Here is a 21,880-nt window from a genome sequence, read left to right as displayed (position 1 = left end):
TTATACATAAGCTTCATACTGTACATTGAGTTTTGCAACTAAAGTAGTATGTGTGTTCAGATTTAATATTTTTTATGCTTTAGAGCATCTTTGTCTTAATATGTAAAGGAATAAGCAGATTACTTCAAAATGCTATTTTAGAGCTAATTTTACGGATAGTGGGAGAATGTTGTCTGAAAAATTAAAATTAGAGAACATTACATAGACTGCCTTTGGCTTTAGTTTGTTTGTAGCAGGTCCAGCAGGTATCTGTCGATTCCAGATGCTTTAAGCCGGGGGCTGTGTTTGTGCAGCATCTTGTAACTGAATAAAGTTTTTTGCAGTGATAAAGTTGCCCACCTGATAAAGGGCTTGAAGTAAGATTGCTGCCTAAACAAAAGCATAAAGGTAGCAAATTTAGGGGCGGGGGGGCAGGGGTTGTGCATGGACAATTGTATGAAATAGAATGGGGGTTTCAAAGTATTTTAAATCATTTAGGATGATTTCCTTTCCTTTTAACTCCACTGAATACAGTTAAATTAAACCAAGAATTTGGCCTTGTAAGTCTACAAATTTCAGTGTCAGGCAGCTCAGGTCTATATAAGGATACTTAAGTTTAGTAAATCAGCAAGAATACTATATAAAGGTAATGTGTGATAAAAATCTTAACTCTAGTAACATTATTTCTCTCAAAATTTTTTTTCATTCTTTTTTTAATACAAAAGTTCAGAAGTGCACTTCTTAGTGGCATTTGGATATGGGGAGAAAAGCAGGATGCTGGTACATAAATGTATCAGAAATAAGATTCAGTTCTTACTGCTCCATGTGTGCCTACCTTACACATTACAAATCCCACTGTAAAAAAGACTTGTATAAAGTTAAGCCTGTTTGTAACTCTCACAGGATACTGGTTTCAGAATCTGCAAGATAAGTTATGTTCTCAAAAGGCATTATTAAAACTTGTGGTTTCAGGTTTACAGAATACTGTGAACTGTGACAGCTTCTAAGACACATCCAGAGTAACTTTATTAATCGATATTACACCAGACCAATATCTGTTAGCAAATTAAAATCTCTCTCGGTACCTACATTTCTCAGTATAATTTTACAAAAAAATACCAAAAAAACAATACACAAACATGAAATACATTCAAAAAATTAAAACAGCCTCTAATGCTGTTTGGCTTCTTTTTTTTTCTCTTTTTTCCACCTTTTTTATCATAAACTATCATTTTCTCTGGAGGTGTCTAGGATTTGATAATTCAAGGAAAACATGCAAAGCAGTTTGGAATACTCTTCTTCATTCACCTTAGGGCATATACTCAGCTGGTGAAAATCAGCATAGTCCTGTTGACTTCTACAGCATTGTATCGGTTTATACTAGTGCGACAGTTGGCATGTTGGGTTTTAGCATTTCAAGTCACTTTACCTACATATGCAGTAGGATTCTCTTTTGCAAGATGAAAAGTTACCTACGGTGCAAACTGTACTACCTAAACTACCGTTGATACCTGTTCACAGGACATGATTTCACTGTATCACTTCATACTTGAAATTCATATTGTTCTTTTAATCAGGGTACAAACATGAAAAGGTGCGTGTGTTACTGTTTCTTTTAAAGGTGCATCATTGAGTTTTTTTATTCTGTGCTTAATAGTTACTAGTCAGTGTTCTTTACATTCTTTGCATTCAGCATTAGAATCGCCTATGTGTGAAATACAGTATCACCTGCAGAGGCATAGAAAATGTAAAAGCGATTTCTTGAATTGTTACTCAAATATACTGGGTTACCTTTCAGTCATCAATATGACATCAAGGGGCTACAACATGTGAACTGTGGTATAGAAGTCTTGAACCACTGCTGTACAGGAGATCCTGCAGCTTCTTTCCTCTTCTTGCACAGCTGCTGATTACCATATACACATTAGCAAAAAATATGTTTCTGCTGTACAGAATGGCTGGGAAGTAACACAGACACTTGGGAAACTCTAGAGCTCCCTTTGCAAGCTTTCGAACAAAGCCCTTTGATCTAACTGCATGCCTGCTCTGTGTCCCAGATTTCACCCTATGGGGCTTTCTGCTTCAAGAACACCCTCAGCTGGGGCTACTTTACATTGACTGCATTGAAGTTCATCGGAGCATGCACCTTACTGTATAACATATTCTTTAGCTTTTACAAGTTTGTAAAGATGGTTGACTGCAAAACTAATCATGTGTCAATACAGCAGAATTAAATTAAGGCACACAGAAAGTTATCAATAATGTATTAAATCAGAATTACAGTCCTTTGGAACTGAATGTTTTGCTGCTGGCAGTGCAAGAAAAGCAAAGTTGTGTATTTATTGTTGGGTGCTGAGGCTTCGGTATGGAAATCAATATAATAAAATTTTTCACAGTGTTGAGTTCTCTTTAGTTGTTCCCAAATTATTGAAAAGTAAAAACAAAAAATCAGTTTTGTATTTAAAACTGCTTCACCCTTCTAGCTATATTTTTCTTTTGTCTAAAAATGTAAAATGAATACAAATGCAGTAAGTATTGTATATTAAATACAGAAAATTAGCAACGTTGATTTTGTACTTTGTGTGTTTGCAAGTGTTTTTCTCAACACCGTGTATATTCTAGAAAATCAACGAACAACCAGATACAGAAACATAAGCACATGCACACCTCTTCTAGCACTTACCATATAAAATTTGTTTTATAAAAATCTAAGCTCATTTGTCCTGATTTCTCATTTCTGAGTTACTTTATTGCTTACCTAGGATGAATGCCATTAAAAAAAATAAAAATATGAGATCACTTTTTCTTTCAAAGGCAAAACATTGCTGCAATTGCTGGGAATCTGTGATTCAGCACTAATCTGTCTTTACTGAAATCTTTGTTTGAGTCTAAGCAAATTGTGCTGTAATACAGCCATAATGGCTCTCAGTTGTCCATGGAATGCAATATTTTTCCCGAAGGTTACTTGATCCACCATTGCACTAACATGCATGGTATTTGTGTATTCCTAAAGATTCTGCTGTTTTCATCTTTTAAGGAGCTGAGCACACTTTATTGATTGACTGTTTTTTCTTGATTGGCTCTAAATTCAACTAGTAACATTTCTTGGTGTATAGAAATGGTAAAAATGTGGGTTTTGAATCAAACACAAAATGACACATCAGACTCTAAAATCAGCTGCACGTTTTCTGTCTTCAACCAAAAAATGCTCATCAAAACAACTCCAATAAAGCTTCAGCTTATTGTAAAGATCATTAAGTGCTCTTTAGAGCAGGATACAAGTACCTTCTACTAATAAGGCCTCCAGTGAGCCAAGTATTAGCTCAAGCATCCAGAGGGGTGTCAGCTCCTGGATGAAAGCTGACAGAAATGACTGGAAAGCTAACCAGACCCTAAAGCCTCAAAGGATTTTATAGCTTAGAACCAAAACTTTGTGCTGCCCTTAGAAAGTAGAAAGAACCACGGAAGTCTTTTGCTTAGTTATAAGCTAAGGTTATAAGCTGCAGATGCAACACAGCCTTAAATAAAAACAGCCACCTTTACATTACGTGACATTCCAAATTAGTCTTTAAGCACATTATAAGGTTATAAGCAGCAGTCCAGCCAGGGACAGACGCAAAGTGAACTGCAGTGAGGCCAGTCAGAGTCACAAATACCCATGTTAGCCATAGCTAATGGATTGTGAAAAAGGGAAAAATTGTGGAAATATTTAACATTACATAAGAAATACTACAGAGATCTGTATACTTTCTGGTGTTCTATCTCTGTTAGTGCTCAGAGCAAGACACCACAGAAGAAAATTCTACTGTCTGTTGACAATTACAATACAAATTCTTCATATGGGAATTTTCTTCCTAGCCCTCATCTGTGAGAAGGTGAGTTCATAAAACCTAATTATGGAAAAGAAAATGGTATTAAAAAAAATAATCCATTAAGCAAAATACTGAGGACCTTGTAGGAAAAAAAGCACAAATGTTACTCTTCCCGTTATTCACATAAGTGTTCTTATCCTCTTTGCCTCAAAATTGTCTGATGGCACTAGGTGTCACATGTCAGCACCATAGAAACAAATGTTCCTTTAAAAAGAATTTGACATGCATTGTCTTTGTCTGTCATTCACCTGCCATTTACTGATAAATGGAAAGCAAGATAGCACAGTATCTATCACTCCTCATTTTGTACCAATCAGTTATGTTGCTCCCCCCACCCACTCCTTTGATAAACAAGGTCATCTCTGAGTCTCCTTTCACACAGAAGTCCTTTCCTCAAGTATTTTCATCCATTTTTAGAAATCTGATTTATCTGGCTGGACTCCCAAGTCACCTTCGCAGCCAGGGAAGAAAAGTTAATTGGGGTCTAATTAAAATACTGTGAAGTGCCTAGCAGAGGACTCCCTTCTGCCCAGTGCCTGCACAGGGAGGGACTCCAATGCCCTTGCCTTCCTGCAATGGCAAGTCTTACTATTTCCAGGTACCAGACTCAACGTCTCATGGTGCAAACCATGGGATGAATAAACTCTCTTAGGTTCAAATTTGGTCAAAACATTTCTGAAGAGTAATTCTATCCTGGAAGACTTGATGCAGCTTAGGTGTTACCTACTCTGCTGCAGCTGAGCTGCAGCCCACGAAGACCTGCAGCCTGGCCACCGTGCCAGCACAGGGACACACAGACAGCCATGCTCTCACACTTGGGGCCACCCTTGTGCTGCCTAGGGCTGTAGTGGTGCTGGGCACAGCCTGCAGGGGTGCAGTGCCATGGTGCAGCCACCTGAAAAACAGATTGCACGGGGGTACTCTAAAATGGCCCAAATCTGAAGATGTGTTCAGGACAAGGACATCAATGTGCTTCACAAAAGGGGTATCATAATATATTCAGTGATACTTCCAACTTCATTTTGTATGTATTTTAATGCAGTTTCTTTTGTCTTCACTGTCCTTCTCGAGCATTGCAAGCAGCTTAGGGAGAACTGCCCAATGTGTTTCCAAAGTAGTCATCCTTGTTTTAAAACATATCAGCTATTTTCTGAGGAATAAACATTATCCCTTCCGTTATGCACTATCTTGCAATTTTGAACACTAAATTTAGTTTGCAACTGAACAAATTTTACTTGTAAATCTGGTGTAGTCACTTTCTTAGTTTCCTTCTGGTTCCTCAGAGCCTGCTCTTGGTTTTATTAAGCAATTTGGTATCACAAATTCCCATTGGCTCACCAGTTGTTCCAGCTATTCCCAAATATGATGAAGACAGAAAAAGTATTTCAGAAACAAAACTCATTTGTGCTTTGTATGATTAGCATATTAACATAATTACTTTTTGTCATTTTTACAAAGCAGTGACTACCACGCAGTAATTTTTAATGGTAACACTTTAAGAAAAGGACATTTAAAATTCATGTTAGTAGATCCCGGTGATTCATGGGCTTCTCTTAGCACTTCCAATACCTTAATGTAATATTAAACCTGCCAGTATTACAATGTGCTTTATTTTGCAGTGCAGATGGCTACCGAGGGATGAGTACACACTTTTGGTTTTGTTTTGTTTTTCTTTTTTCCCCAAATAGAGCCCCGTTTCATTGAATTTTATGTCGGTACAGGCTGCTATTTCATAATACTTTAGTCTATGCGTCTACCCAAGGAAAAAGTAACACCGCGTTTCCATCTGTAACTGGCCACTAGATGGATCAAGAGACAAAGCCCTCGCCATGAAATTCTGCCCTCTTCCGGGATGCAAGTGCACGTTTACATTTCATCCAGGCTCCCCACAGAGCCACCCCCAGCTCCGCCTCACAAAGGCTGTCCCGGCGCTCGCCCCGCCGGCGGCTCCTCAGTACAAGACAGACATGGAGCTCCTGGAGTGGGGCCAGCAGAGGGCAACGAGGATGACTGCGGGGCTGGAGATCTCTCTTTCGAGGAAAGGCTGAGGGAGCTGGGCCTGTTCGGCCTCAGAAGAGACGGCTGAGACGGGACCTCATTTAAAGGGGGTGTTCAAGAGGATGGAGCCAGGCTCTTCTCGGTGGTGCTGAATAACAGGACAGAAGCCAACAGGCAGAAACTGATGCACAGGAAGCTCCACCTGAATATGAGTAAGAGCTTCTTTACTGTGCAGGTGACCGAGCACTGGAACAGATTGCCCAGAGGGGCTGTGGAGTCTCCCTCACTGGAGATACTCAAAAACAGTCTGAACACAATTCTGTGCACTGTGCTCTGGGACGCCCCTGCTTGAGCAGGGAGGTTGGACCAGATGATTCACTGCAACGCCTTCCAAGCTGACCCATCCTGTGTGTGTTCCTGCCTCCCCGCCACTGCCACCACCCCACCGACACCCCGCAGTGTTCCGCCCCTCCCATCCTCGGCCCGCTCCGCCCCCGCCGCTGCCGGGGCCGCCCCTCAGCGCTGCGGGGCCGCGCGGGGCGGGGCCGGGACTGCCGCCGAGGGGCCGCGGTGGCCGCTCCGGCGCCGCGGGCCCGGCAGGGGGCGTTGTGTGGCCGCCGCCATCGCCGCAGCCGCAGCTCCGCGGCCGCTCGGGGCCGAGCGGGGCCGAGCGGGGCCGAGCGGGGCCGCGGCTTCCCAGGCGCGGGGAGGGACCCCGGGCTGGGCTGAGGCGGCGGCGCCATGGGGAAGCGGGACAACCGGGTGGTGAGTAACGCGGGTAGTGCCTCTGGGATCCGCCGCAGCCGCCGCCGCCGCACCTCCGGCGCGGAGGCTGTGGGAAGCTGGGCTCTCCCTCGGCCCGGGCGGGCCTGTCCGGCCGCCGCCGCGCTGCGGCCGCCGGGCGGGGCAGAAAGGGCCGCTGCGGGGGACGGGAGGGGCCCGGGGCCGGCGGGGCTGCCTGCGGCGGGCCGAGGGCTCCTGGAGGCCGGCTGAGTACGCGGCGGCGGGACTGGGGTCCGGCCGGGCTCGGGAGCCCGCCGGCGGGCGACAAAGGCGGGCCGTGCCCCGCTTCCCCTCGGGAGCTGCCGGAGCCCCGTGCGGGGTGTCCCTCCCTCGGCACGTGCCCGCGGCTCTCTGGCAGAGTCTTTCATTGCCTTGTCAAATCTGGCAGCATCGTGACTGACGCCTGCTTTGTGATCTGCCGGGGGAAGGTGATTAAGATGCTGGCCTGGTCCGTACAAAAATAAAACGTTCCCACTGGGAGCTGCAGCACTCGCCGAAGTAGCTCTTTGCCGTGTTCAGCCGTATTTCCTTAAACTTGGCGTTTAGCTATACCTGAGCGATCTGAAATTTAGCTTTACGCAGCACTGCTGCCTCGGGAGCCAGCGCTCAGCAGACAAAAAATGCGCTTCTACACACCTGAGTGCAGAGCCTGATTTCACACAGTTACCACGTTCCTCCTTCTTCCTGTTTGTCTTTAAATGTTTTTGTATCAGCCTTTCACCTTACACTCATAATCATTTAGGCATTGTAAATTTGCAGCTGAGTTTTATGATCAAACACAAATTATAATACTTTTATTTTTTCCCCTTTTTTTGTTTTTTTCTAGTATATACTGTGTATTCATACTCAGATCCATTCACATCTTTGCATACCTCGGTGGAATAATATAGTAGTAGACATGAAGGACATATACATTATACAGATGGATAGCAAAGTGCCTTTGATTGCTTTATTGAGGTATCAAAATAATGGAGTCTACTAAGAAAGAGTTGACAGTGTTAGATTCCCAAGATCGGACCTAAGCTTGAAATTGCCCTCTTGTAATGTTTTTGGGTGTGTATTTATTTATTCTTAATTTTCTTTTAATAGAGCAGTTGGGATATACCTACCAATGCCAGCAAATCTTTCTCTATACTACAGAGACTATAAAGTTCCTGTATAATGTTCATTGTGCCATCATGGCTTTCTAGTACATACAGTTTAGAATATAGGACCCTTTGCTCCTCCTGTGTTTTTGTAGAGCTTTCTGTTACCATTGTTTTGACTATTTGGAGATGGAAAATAAACGAGGTTTTTCACATCTACAGGATATTTGCAAGGCAGTAGTAGTTAGTATTGCTTGCCCAGAGAACCATACCTCATTAAAGGTTCTTTATGCTTTTCATGAGCATGAAAGCTATACAGCAAATACCTTCTTAATATCTGCTTGAGCAAACTGCCAAGCAGAAGAAAATGAATGTGCAGACAAATACTTTTTGTATTGAGGGTACTTTTCTGTGCTCTCTCTGGCTAGTGACATGCAGTTTGGCAAAGTAGTGCGAATACTTTTCAGAAATGTTTATTGGTGAAGTAATTCTTCATAAATAAACCTGTCTGAAATTATAAGAACATGTTTTAAGACATAAATTTCCTAATCATGGAATATATAGCAGTACTCAGTCATTATGTATTTGCTGTGGGAACGTTAAAGAAAGGGAGGAAGCTTCCTAGCCAGTTGTCCAGGGGCAGTTTGAGGAAGTAGAAAAACAACATTTGACAGTGGTTGTCTGTTTTGCAGGTAGAGAGTTTTGTTGGGAGGTAGTGGGGTGTTCATTATATGTTAACTCAGGTAGGAAAGTAGTTAATTTTTATTTAAGAGCAGCAAGAGACCTTTTTTTTAGAAAATAATTACATTAAAAAGAGCTTTATGATACAAATTCTTGATTGGTAACCAAAAAGAGTTGACTTGGCATGTTCACTGGAGAAAGCCGAGTTTCTAGTGGATCTAGTACATTAAAATTACGTTTGTTTAGTCAAAACAGCGTTCAAATACTGTTTACTGCATTCCTAAAGGAACTCCTTTTCCACTCAAAGTTGAATTCAATTACGAGAATTTTACTCAGATTTGTAATGTGAATGCCTCTTTCTAAGTATTGTAACTACTTGAGTGCATACATCCATCTGTTGCTTGTTTCAGTTGGCACACCTGTGTTTATTTGCCTATGTTAGCCTTTTTGTGTGAATTAAAGCCATAGAGCAAAGCCCCAAGAAATAGCAGCAAATGTCACCCTTAGAGTTGCAAAGTCAACTTGAGCCAAAAAATGCTCCACTTGAAAGAGTCCTTGGATTGCCTCAGTGTGGTCCAAGTCCAGATCATGAGCTAAACTCGTGTGGGGAGTTTAGCCAGGTGCCCCATCCAAGGCAGAGCCCAGAGTCCCTCTTCCAGGCCTAAATGGATCCCCAAGAGCTGAAGGCTGAAGGCCACCAGCCTGCTTGCAGTCCAGAAACTCAGCATTGCTGTGGTCACTGCTTCTGCTGTGAGGGCAACAGCTGCTGCTTCTGACAGCTTTCACAAATGGTCACCTCCTGTGTATGGCAGTTTCTGAGAGCCTGATAAAAAGCAGTGTTAGACATGTAGGAGCTATACAGATGGTCAGATCTTTGCTTTGAATCTACAAAATGTTGTACTCTTTAAAAAATTGTCTCAGACTGGCAACGAAAGAGAAGCATTGTATGGGCTGTTTGATCTTTTTCCTCATCTCCAAACTGAACAGTAAGAACAGTGTGTGTTACGTTCTGCAGAAGTAAATTGTAAAGTGTTGGGATGATGTGATGAAAACCTGCGAGATAAGGGGGTATATGTACCCCCCTTTCACATGAACAAACTATTGTTGACATAAAAAAATATGGAAGAGTCGTTTGCTATAGGTTTCCCATTAATTGCTGAGGTGTATTATGGATTCTAAGCTTTAATTTAATCTTCTATAGCCCAAACAGAATGCATAGGTTTGAAAGATGGAATACGTCATAAATTGGCATTATGTATGTTTGGGTTTGGAGTTTTTTTCCTCCTCAAATAGCCCTAAGTCATTGAATTTTCATATATGCATAACTGTAGCAGAGTACCACTGCTTTCTTGTTTTGGTGTTACAGCAAGAAATTTCATGCAGAATTTATTGAATCTACTGTCATCAATTTTGAACAGAACGATAAAGGCATAGAATCAGTTGTCCCAGAGAGTATGAGCTGAACTATAATTACATTTTCCATATCCCAAGGAAGAATATTTCAGCAATCATGCTACTACTCTCAGTTTGCAAAATCATTGCTCAGGGAGGGGAATTATTGTAAGGAACATGGTCTCTTTGTGGATCAGTTCTTTCTGCCACAGTATAACTCAAATTGAAAGCATTTACCTGAGTCTTTTCTGCCAGACCCAATCAACTTGTTTTAGTTAAACATTTTATATTTTTAGAAACAAGTCAGAATTATTTTTCAGTGAGTGAGATGATTTTTTTGTGAGAACAAAAAGAAGATATTTTGGTATTGTAGCACAACCGATGAATTTTGTATTTCTTTTTGTTGTTTCATATTAAAGGCTTATATGAATCCCATAGCTATGGCCAGAGCACGAGGTCCTGCACCAAATTCAGGACCAACAATACAAGACTACTTGAACAGGCCAAGACCAACATGGTAAGTGGCAATACCTCTCTACCATTCTGGCAGTTTAAGTAAAAGAGTTGTTCCTTCTTACTAAAATGACACTGGTACCTACCTACCCAGAATATCCAGTAATAGATTTTAAAAGATTCCTTGTCTTTGACCAAGGTGTTCTTTTCTAAATATGTTTTCAATCTTCTCTTTTAAAAACAATAGTATTTCATTTTGAAATGTATATTTCTTATTTGTCTGTATTTTTTTGGCAACAATTTCTCAGAAGAGGAAAATGTTTGTCATTTTACCTCTTTCATAAATAATACCTAAACCTTGCATATATATTTAATTTGTAAACAAATTAATCTCTAGAAAAACATTTTGCTGGTATATTCTTAGAACACAGTTTACCTACCCAACAAAGTCATCACTTTGAGATATTATCAGCAACTTACTTTATGTTCAGTCCCTTCTGCCTACTTTTATGAGACATTAGAGAACAATTTACTTAATTGCAAAGTTAACTTTAGATCTTCCAGAGGGATTTAACTACCGTACTTAAGTTATTAGGGTTAGGTTACCATATGTGTAACATCTAAGATGCTTTCCTGCTTCTTCTGTTGGAAGTTCAACCAAGGCTAAACTACAAAAAAACTCTACAAAAAGTTAGACATTGAAGAGGGCATGAAGAAGGTATTTTTAATTGTGAAAATCGTGATCTGTCATCCTTTTCATGTAGGGAAGAAGTGAAAGAGCAACTAGAAAAGAAAAAGAAAGGATCCAGGGCTTTGGCTGAGTTTGAAGAAAAGATGAATGAGGTTGGTAATGTTATCAGCTGTCAATATATGATTCTTCTTATCCAACAAGCTACTTTGCTTTTGTTATTATTAACAGTACCAAGTAGCCATAGTATTTCACTTCACTCAAGCTTTTAATGAATAAATATTTTGTTTCATTTATATCAGGAGTTAAGATTACCACTTAACCAGTGAAGAGTTACTCTCAGTTCAGAGAAACACTATATAAAAAGTTTTTAAACTTGCTGGTGAATAAAACTTGACCTTGCCATAAATGTAAATATATTTATACAAATGCATGTGCTTATATTAATAAATTAGTGCATTTTCAGGTATGATATACCTAAGCCTCTTGTGCTAATCTTCACTTGTTTAATATCACAGAGTCCAAATATATTGTGAAAAAGTGTATTACTGGAAGCAGACGTCTTTGGCAAGGAATGTACATGTAATATTAATATGGGAGAGGGCACAAAAATGGCCTTCAATATACAGATAGAACTACAAAGCACTTCTTTTTTGTTCATCCTAAGCTGATTACAGTATGTACTGGTTCTCTGCTATAAATGCAACTGTTCTGATCCTTGCATTCCATACCTACTGGAAATCACCCCAGTATAAGAAAGTTTCACATGTAACTCCTGTTGTATAGAAGGGAGAAATTAGTCTACAATGAATTTAGCTGCTTCTGTTCCTTCTTGGGTCCTTGTATCTTGAGATAAGCTTCAGGCAGTAATCTTCATTATCGTTTGTGAGTTTCTGGTTGAAGTAGATTATGCTCCTCATCTGTTACTGGAAGGGCATAGTACCCCTTAGTACTCCTGCTGTACCTTTTTGCCTAAGAAGTTGTATGAGGATTTGGAGGGCCATGGGGTGCTATTCTGAAAGGATCAGTTGTTCCATGCTCTGTGACTTTTAGCTCGGTGAGTTTGGTTTAGTATTCTATCACATTCCTTTCCTGATTTTATCTGTACTTGAGTGTGAAATAATTGAAACTGGCACGGATAGAACCTTTCAGTATTGCAGAACAGCAGGAAGGGTTGCAGGGAATCATGAAATAGCCATGAGTTATTCCTAAAGCTCCCAAGAACAATCTCTGAACGGTTGAAAAGATTACATGTCTCTGAATGAGGTGCTGTTTCCTCTATTTTACTGACAGTTGTTGGGATTTTTTGTTTAAAACATAGCACTAGCACAGTCTTTAATTTAAAGAGAATAGTGGCCTAATGAAGAACAGGCTGTTGTTAAAAACCCCTCAGGTAGCTCTGGGTACCTGGTATGTCAAAGTACAAACCCACTGCAATATTCCATAGATGCTACCTTGGACTGTGGAAGCACATTATGCACATTACTGTATCCTGGCTAATCTGCCATATCTCTCATCAGCAATATTCAGCTAATTGACAATATGCTGACGTGGGGATATGGGTATCATACTGCAATGCACAGGTTACTTAATTCTTGATATTTCTGTCCCTTCAGCACAATATGTAGATTATCATTGTTTTACCAATACATTACCAATACAGCTTCATTGTGAGGATCAGAATAATAAAGAAGGGAGCACATGATGTGTCTGACAGTGCAGACAGAACCTAGCAGCCTTTCAGTTCGATGGGGGCAGGTTGGATGCTTCGAGTTCTTGAAGAGGGGGTTTTAGGTAGACCTGGAGACTGTATGAGGAATTGAAAAGGAGGAATGAGAGGAGAGTTTTATTCATCCATCCGGTATGCTTGGCCTAACAAAAATAAGAGCATTTCTATGAAGATGTGTATAGTAATTTGATCTAATTATTGCTGACATTAACGAGGCCCAGAACAGACACTACAGACACATTAAAGAAGGCAGAGGAGAATTTGTCTTGAAGTTTTGTTTCAGGTGATTTTTAGAACTAAGAAAAAAATTGCAGTTTTTCTGGTAGGGTACCCTGGTTTTCTGAAGTGCTCTATCAGGAACGCTGTGATACAAAAGCAAAAATGCCATAATTAATGACCTTCAAGATAAGTAATGGTCTCTGAAAGCCAAATAACTTGAACACATGAACTAGCACTGTATTTTGATGAATATTAATCTTATGTAAAATCAAGTGTATTACAGCCTTGGTCAACATTATATGTTGTTTATTTTCTGTGGGTTCTGTCAAAACTATAATGTCACGTAGAGGAGAGCTTAAAAAAAACTGTTTGGACATGATGCTCCTGCCACTGCTTCTGTTTGGTTTTAGAATTGGAGGAAAGAACTGGAAAAACACAGGGAAAAATTACTGGGTGGAAATGAGAGTTCCTCCAAAAAGAAAGAGGTAAGTTATTTTCAATTTCATACAGTCTGTGTTGGGAACTGGATTTATCATCAATGCTGCCAACACAGAATTTCATAAATACATTTTAAAAGCCACCATCAAAGTATATAAACCTAAATGCATGACAAAAAAAATTACGCCAAAGTAACATTTGTTTTATTTTACTTTTAAGAAAAAGAAAAAGGAAAAGAAGAAATCTAATAGGGTGAGCAAAATTTTCACTTTTCTGAGCTTTTTTGCATTGGAGTTGTTCCTATTTGTCATTTAAGTTCTCTTGGAAAGAAAAAGTATAGCTGTAATTTTGATTTTAGATGTTAAATTAACTTGCTTTTATTAAAGAGGGTTTGCATACATTCTGTACAAGGAGAGTTTTATTTCTGCATAAAAGGGAGGAAAGGATCAGTAAATAGATATTATTAAATGAAAAATGTTAGAAGTTAATTAGAAATTTTATTTAAGAAAATCAATGTAGGATCAGCTTCTTAGAAGTAAAATTTTATTGATGATACTTTGAAAATGTAGAAATTTGAAAGGGAGTGTTTGGATGGGCTTTTGACTGTTTGCTAGACAAAATGCTGCATCTCACAAGCTTCACTTTTTGTTGTGTTTGGTCAAGTTGTCTTCATCTTCCTCTTCTTCATCAAGCTCTGATTCTTCCAGCAGTTCATCTGATTCAGAAGATGAGGTAAGAGCTAACTTATTGGAATCTATCAGGTTTTGTTTATGAGGCTTATTTAACACAGATTTTGGTAATATGTTTTAGAATATTGTTTGCGGGCTTGGTTTGCATAAAACTATTTAATTTTTATACATTTGGTACATATAACAAAGTTGTTAATTTTAGACATAGATATCTATTCAATAGTTCCTGTATGGATGCTATAGATTTTGGATTCCAGGCTTGTAAACTGGATCTGTTTCTGTTTTAGCATTGAATTGTATGCTTTTTTAATAGAATCTTCCATCTAATCATAAAAATGCAAACATGCCATTTTTACTTTTGAGCAAAAATCTTTGTTACAGATAATCAGATTCTACAGCACACATCTAAATAATAAACAGAATCTAGAGAACCTGGATTTTTCACCAGTTTACATTTTTTCAATGCAGAAGAGTTATGAAGGTCGTCCAATAAAAGAATCAATTGTAGCATACTTTATTCCTCAAGAGAACATGATAACATGTAGGAATTTGGTGTTCCCTCTTCTTTACATTTAATGTAAATCTTCAATTCTAATGAGCGCAAATTCAAGTTTATGTTTTTCCTCCTTTTTCTACAATATTTGTGGATAGGATAAAAAGCAAGGGAAGAAAAGAAGAAAAAAGAAGTATCGCTCCTCCCGGAAGTCTTCAGCAAGCTCAACTTCAGAATCTGAGTCAGACAGCAAGGTGAATATGCACATGTGTTATAAAGAGAGAAACATTTCTGAGTTTCACATATCAATATGGGTTTTTGTCTTCCAAATTTAAATCTGTGCATTCTCACTGTGCCTGAGCTGTATGTATCTTCTGCATGTAGACTGGAATCTGCCTCCACTGGCCCCAATGCCTGACAGAAATAATTTGATCTTTAGAAAATGAACTTTCTTTATTCCAGCCATTTGTAGTTATTTTTCTGAATTCAGACACATGTAGCTTTTTTGCTGCTCAATTGTTTAGTTTTAATACTACATTAACGCTATTTTCTATGAAATTCTTTTGAATATGCTATTTAATTGAACACCATCTGTGAAAATACAGGTATTGCAGGGTATCAGTGGCCAGAATATTGCCTTTCTAAATATCTGTGGACTGAGTAGTTTCTTGTTGGAGAACTAAGCCTTTCCCAAATGCATCTTAAATTGAAGTTGTCTTTTTCCTTTTCTGAAAGTAGAGCAATGTAGATACACCAGCTTATTGAATGAACGAAAAAGTGAAGAGGACACATCAGGCAATTTGTTCTGTTATGTTCACATTTTTCTGTGTTACAGTGTATAGTAACTGCACTTCTTGCCAAAATATTAATATTACAGTGACTTGTTAGATTCTAAGTGTAGACTTTATTACAGGCTTTCACTGGAATATAATTCAGTAGGGTATAAGTTTGATGAATCTTGTTTGCATACACCTATGAATTTTTGCTAATGGGAGGTTAAAAAATTTGCTATATATAGGGGGAGAGAGATATCTTCACTGCTGAAACTGGAAGGCAGAAAATTCCAGGGAAATACCTGCTTAACCCCAGCCTAATCAGTGAAGATGGACATGGATAAAGAATAAAGGCTCCCAATTGTTCCATGTTATATGTGGTTACAGTAGTGATTGCTGGTATCTTTTCCAGAGGCTCTCTACGTGTACTGCAAGCACACTGTTAACTGATGCCATACAGACTTTTCATGCTGATCATTTAGGAAGTAAGCAGCTGCATCAAAATTATGTCTTTTTCATATTTTTCTTGTTCACTGCAAGGTAGAAAGGATAACTTTGAAGAATTACCTTCAAGAGACAGAAAAAGACTATGGGTTGGACTGCTTTTGGGATTACTACCTTTTTCATGAAATAATTTTGTCATGGTTTATGTTTTCCTTTCTATTTAGGACAGCACAAAAAAGAAGAAGTCAAAGGAAGACTGTGAAAAAGAGAAGGTATTTTTATTCTTTAAATATTTACATAAAGGAGCTTTCTTTTTTTCATATTGAATGCCTCAGTTGACACCTATGGAAATTTTCTGTCCAAAACCTACACAGAAGGTATTCGGCACACTCAGCTTTAAGGTAGACTTTTAGTTGGATTCAGCTCCTGCATTAGTAATTGTTATTAGTGGAAACTGCTGGATCTGTTCTTGTCACAAAGGTAAATTAAAAATTTATCTAATCTGCTGTAGTAGATCAGCTGCATTCTAGTATTTTGGGGTTTACCTTTAGCTGTCACACTGAGCTAGAAATATATGTGATGATATTTCAGTGGCATACCTGGTAGGATATCGGCTTGTTGCTGTAAATTAAGAAACAACAAGCAGAAGATATATTCATATAAATGTAGTCATAATTATAGATGCTGTACTTATGATAGCTTTGAAGAATTGCAGGGGAAATTGTATTAGCTTAAGAGAAACTACCTTATTCTTTCTTTTCTCTTAGCACAAAAACCCTCTTTCTTTCCCATCACTGCACCATTTTGTATACATCCATTAAGTTCCTTCCATTATGTTTATTGTAAATAATCTAATTGACTTCAATTTTAGTTATTGATACCCAATGGGTAAACTAACAATGCTTTCAGAGTCCACACAAGTCTTTCTCTCCAGTTACCTTTCTTATCACATTGGACTCTACTACTTCAGTCAATAGTATTGATTCTGATGTACAAATTCTCCATTGCATGAGGCAGGTGCACTGATTTTTTTTCCCTGTTGCTCCTGCTTCTATTTTACAGTGTCCACTTCCCATCAACTCCTTTTGAGTAGCTTCTCTTTGAAGACCAAGTGTCTACCATAGTTCCTTATTGTAATGCTGCTTTCACACATCTTCTGAAAGGCACTTGGGGACTAGAGGTGTTCCCCTACCTGCAGATCCCCCATCTCTCAGATGGGCTGCATCATGGTACTTTTCATGAGTTCCTTTGGGAAATGATTGAGGTGCCTGTAATAGATTCAGTAGCACAGCTGAGATGTGTGATCCTGCCTTGCAAGAAAAAATTATTAGCGTGAATTTTTTCATTTTTTGGCCTTAGAAATTGAGTGAAGAAAAGTAGCTCCAGTCTTAGAAACACCTTGCCTGGTCCAGAGCAAAGTGCAGGGGGGCAGAAAAGTAGCTCATCAAACAATCTCACACAACATCAAAATTTTAAAAATACTGTCCTTTTAAATGCACTGAAATTAAATATGAAGTGTTGGAAGTGCAGCTGGCAGGGACAGCTTGTCCTGGTTCAACACAAATAATAGAGAGAGCTTTTTCTTTTGGTTGCATCAACAAAGCAAGAGTCTGAAGCTGCAGTGTTTGTATGCATATATTGAAACATGTTCAGTTATACGTTATTTAAAAGTGGGGAAATGTCTTATTTTCAAATACTTACTCCTCCAAGTGTTATTATTTAAAATAAGAGACTGTTATTATTCCTCTCACTTCTAGAAAGTTGCTGTATCTTGGTAACAAGAAAAAGAAATATACATAAAATTATTATTTTCACTAAAAGCATTTTAACAGTTTGGTAGGGTAATTTGTTGATGATGAGTAGTTAGTTTAATGTCAACAATATTTTAAAATATTTCACTACTTAGAACTGATATTTCATTCTTAAATTTTAAGCAGAATTTTTATGAAATTTGAAAGGCCTGACTTTACTCACAAATATATTACTTCTGTGTAGGAAGGTAAAAATCACCACAGGAAAAGGAAGAAAGCAGATCGTGGTGATGGACCTTTATCATCAGAATCTGTATCTGAATCGGATCAGACAGAGGAGGTCAGTGAAACCTCAATTTCAGATGTTATAGTGTTTGTAGCTTACTGATTCACCTGAGTAAATGAATGAACTAGCTTAGATTGAGTATATTGTTGAATCTATTCTGCTCTCTACGGGGGAATTTAAGAGTGCAGCACACTCAAAGTTTTTGGTATTTTTACCTTTAATAACAAATTTTAGTAAGAATTGTTTAGTCCACCTTCTGTCATCTACAAGTAATTTTGAATTAATTTTCTTGAAAATATTCAACTTTCCATGGATATTACATTTGGTTTAATTTTTCTTCAGGTGCAAGCAAAAAAGAAGAAAAACAGTGAGGAAAAGGAGAAAACAGCAAGTATCCCTCTTACACTGTAGTTTCAGGATATAAATACTCTGTACTTGGTTAATTTCCAGTTTCACATTTTTCGCTAATACATATGTTTTATAGCAATAGTCTACTGTCACATGAATCTGAATTAACAGTTTCTCTGTTTACCTGTTGAAGTCACTTTTTTCAGCTGTGGAATTAAAGAAGAATTTGTCACTATTTTACCTATATATGATTTGAGATTTATATGTTTAACACTTACGGTAGAATTGTACTCTGTATCAACCTACTAGAACTACTACTACTTGTAGAGTACCGGGTAGGGTAGCAGTTTGCCACACAGACAAACATCAGTGCTGTTCCTTTGTTAATATTGTATGTAATTCCTCTCTTCCACCATGAAAAGGGCCTTGGGACATAATTGCTGCAACATCTGCACCATTATAATTCTACCCCCAACCAAAAAGCTGCCAGCAATCTGTTACTTTTTTCAGTTTTGTTCATTTGTTTCTGTTGATAAAAGTGAAAGGAGGGTTTGGCAGTGATTTATATAGAACCCAAATTTATCACATGTAGCCAAGGCTCCTTATTTAGGAGTATGGTGGTTTTGAGATCCTAAATGCCCACTCGAGATGTCTGTATAATCTCTCTCCTGTCAGCAGCAGTGTTCCTAATTAGGCATCTCAGTTGTCTAGATAAGTTAGAGTGAAGGGAAGGTTTACATTAGTCACCTAAAAATAACAGCATAGGAGTATCAGTGATACTCAGTACACATTTTTTGATGAAACTTGTTTGTTTTTTCAGAATCATATAAACTCTTTGCCGTAAGATCTCTAGTGATTGATTGTGGGGGGAGTTTTGTAGAAGATGTATATGTGTAAGGAATATGTATAAAAACATGTGCATTTTATACCGATTGTTTCGTTTGCATACTATCACACCTATTTGAGAATTCCTGTTGAAATTCTGCTTGCAAAAAGACAGGATTGTACATCTCAGCTTCTGAATTACAGTGGATCAGCATATTAGCTTCAGGACTGAATCCAGCAGGGTTAATTTGAGTGTATTTGTATTTACAACTGAGATTATAATTGATTTATTTTAAACAAAGTACAAGTGCTAGAGATTCTAGCCAAGTGCAGTTGAACTAGTTAATTTTGCACAGTGAATTTAAGTGCTTTACTTCAAAATCTGTAAACATGCGAGTTATTCCCACATATATAAAACATCACGGCTTGTCAAAGCACTTCCATATTACTTTCTCAATAATCTATAAAGCACTGAAAATCATTTAAAAGATTAGGAAATATAATGGTGACACTGATGAGAAATGTGAAATAGCCATATCACAGTGGAGATAAATTGAAGACTTCTCATAATAGTGCAAATTGCTGGGTGAAATACGAATTTTCTTGTTGTGATTTCTCAATGGGCTTCTGTAGAAATCTCTTTTGAAATGTCTTTGCAAAGATATCCTTTTTGTGCTCTCATTTTGCCTTAGCAGAATGTAATAGATGGAAATCTTATTATACAATAACTTTCATTTAATTTTTTTTAGGATAAAACAAAAAAGAGAAAGAAGCACAAGAAACATGGTAAAAAGAAGAAAAAGAAGATTGCTGGCTCAAATTCAGATTCAGAATAATATTTAAAAAACCCCAAGACTATCAACAGAAGTGTAATGACTGAAGAAAACTTAAACTGTGAAATGACAGCAAACTTTACCAAACTGCATGAGTTTTCCTGTGTTTTAGAAATATTTCTAATCTTTCAATAGCAAACCAGATGCAGCTGTGCTGGGACAGACCATTGTTATTGACTGCTGCTTAATACATGAGGTACAACTTTTAGAAAATTCCAGTAAGCAGTGATGGATGTTTGAAACAGTGTGAGATGGTAGGCCAGCTGAGGTGTAAAATATTGGAAAATAAGAGTTAAACTTTTTAGATAGTAAAAGTAGTCTTTTAAAGCATTAGTAATAGTCTTTATTTGTAAATCAGGATAAATTAAATCCCAAGTTCATCCTGCAGGTTAAACTATTACAAGCTGGTGTCTGCTAATGGAAAATTAATAACATTTAAAAGGCTGCCTTTGTAGAAATGTGTATCATCTGGTCCCTAACCATCTTCATGCTTATGAGAAAGGGAATGCTACCATTTTGGCTAACTGAATAGGGTGCCTTTGCCTTTGATTCTTGCAAATCTCCGCTATTTTTAATCCATGCAGCATCTCTGATTCCTGGGAAGCTAGAGCTATTGTTAGCAGACTTTTTCTGAATAAGCAGTTTTGAGCTTCCAAGCATGTGCTTCTGCATTAAGCAAGAGCAATGACATTTTGCAGTCTGACAGTCAAAACCTGAGTATTTTACCTCTGCTTCTTTGAAATAGCGATAGACCTTTGCTAGTAAATATGCGTATTTCATTTAATGTCTTTTTGGTTTAATTGAAAACTTCTTGCAAACACTGGTAGCTTTGTTTGCATTACCTTTAGAATTGTTTTGCATGATTTGTACCATTTTTAAATTAACAAAATGCAGGTAATAATTTGTTGTAACCAGTTCTATGAATTATGTTCCACATGCAGAGTTTCATGTATGTATTTAGTTAAAGTTCATTGCTGTGTTTAAGTGCACACTTGCTGAAGATATTTAGCATGTAAAAAGCAGGGTTTTGATACCTTAACAGCTTCATATTGAAGCTGATTTTACTCTAAGCAAGTTCAGTGGCAGATCTGTTACGTGACATGTCTTGTTAGATAAAAAAACTACTGCCAGAATCTCATTAAAGATACTGTTTAAACAGTTTGTATTTATATTTTTGTACTTGAGGGCTACAGAATGTTAACCTAAGTCATAAAGCTGATTACTTTAATTTAGTTGCTTTAGATATTGGAAAAAAAGCTTTTTTAAATTAAATGTGCACACAAGAACACACAAGCAACCATTTGATTTTAGTTTACATGAAATTCTCGCTATATTTTCCATTGAAATACTGATTGCTGGGCCTTCTGTTAGCTTTTAACAACTGCCCATCCATCCCAGGCAGTCAACTATACATTGTATTCTTGATCCACCCCTTTTTTTCATTGCACGGGTGCTAACTTAGAACTTACCTCTGTTACATACAGATGTTTCAAATATTGTATTGCCAAGAATTTCAAGAGCTTTAAGACATTGATTATTAGTCTGCAAACCATAACTAAAAACTATGGGAGAAAGATTATTTCATGTTGCCTTTGTACAGAGGAATTGACTTGAAGTTCTTGGGGCAATACAACCATTGCAGCATTACAACATTGCAGCAATGGCCCTCTAAATTATAGTAATATTTTTATCAAATATTTTATAGTGTTGGGCTTGATGTTACCAATTCTAGACACTGCTTTGTCAGTGAGGTTAAAATAAAGGCAAGATGCAGTGAACAGTAGGGTATTGATTTGGGGTTTGTGTTTAGTTTTGTTGGGGTTGGTTTCTTTTTAAATTGTGGTGTTGCTGTTTTGGTAGAAGAACTTGTAATGAACCATAGCATAAATGCTCTGTCCTCTGTGATAACCTTATTTGACTTTTGCACAACCACCTGCCACAGAAAGAAATAAAAATGCAAATGAGACCCAGTCTTCCAAATACCTAAGCTGGATGTCATTTTAATTGTCTCAGTATAACTACATGTTCTGCCCAGCTGTGGGCTTCAAGTGCTGCTGTCATGTTTATGTAGCTGCATAAGGGGCTTACGGGCTTTGTCCATTCCCAGCAAAGCTGCTTTAG

The 21,880-nt window shown here is 38.1% G+C and overlaps 1 protein-coding gene across 2 annotated transcripts; it reads left to right on the top strand.

Moving 5' to 3' along the window:
• The first annotated feature begins 6,490 nt into the window (after positions 1–6,490).
• Positions 6,491–21,746, top strand: FAM133B (family with sequence similarity 133 member B). Of its 2 annotated transcripts, XM_017817718.1 has the most exons (11): positions 6,491–6,614; positions 10,210–10,307; positions 11,008–11,086; positions 13,290–13,364; positions 13,537–13,569; positions 13,981–14,049; positions 14,658–14,753; positions 15,941–15,988; positions 17,712–17,807; positions 18,096–18,140; positions 19,676–21,746. In XM_017817718.1, exons 1-11 carry the CDS (start codon positions 6,591–6,593, stop codon positions 19,760–19,762), a joined length of 750 nt encoding a protein of 249 aa, XP_017673207.1. In that variant the 5' UTR covers positions 6,491–6,590; the 3' UTR covers positions 19,763–21,746. The 2 variants fall into 2 exon arrangements, with proteins under 2 accessions (XP_017673207.1, XP_017673208.1); XM_017817719.1 differs by lacking the exon at positions 13,537–13,569.
• The last annotated feature ends 134 nt before the right edge of the window (positions 21,747–21,880 follow it).

The sequence above is a fragment of the Lepidothrix coronata genome, unplaced genomic scaffold (genome assembly GCF_001604755.1).
Source record: "Lepidothrix coronata isolate B3197 unplaced genomic scaffold, Lepidothrix_coronata-1.0 Scaffold62, whole genome shotgun sequence".
NCBI lineage: Eukaryota > Metazoa > Chordata > Aves > Passeriformes > Pipridae > Lepidothrix > Lepidothrix coronata.
This window is presented reverse-complemented; position numbering and strand designations above follow the sequence as displayed.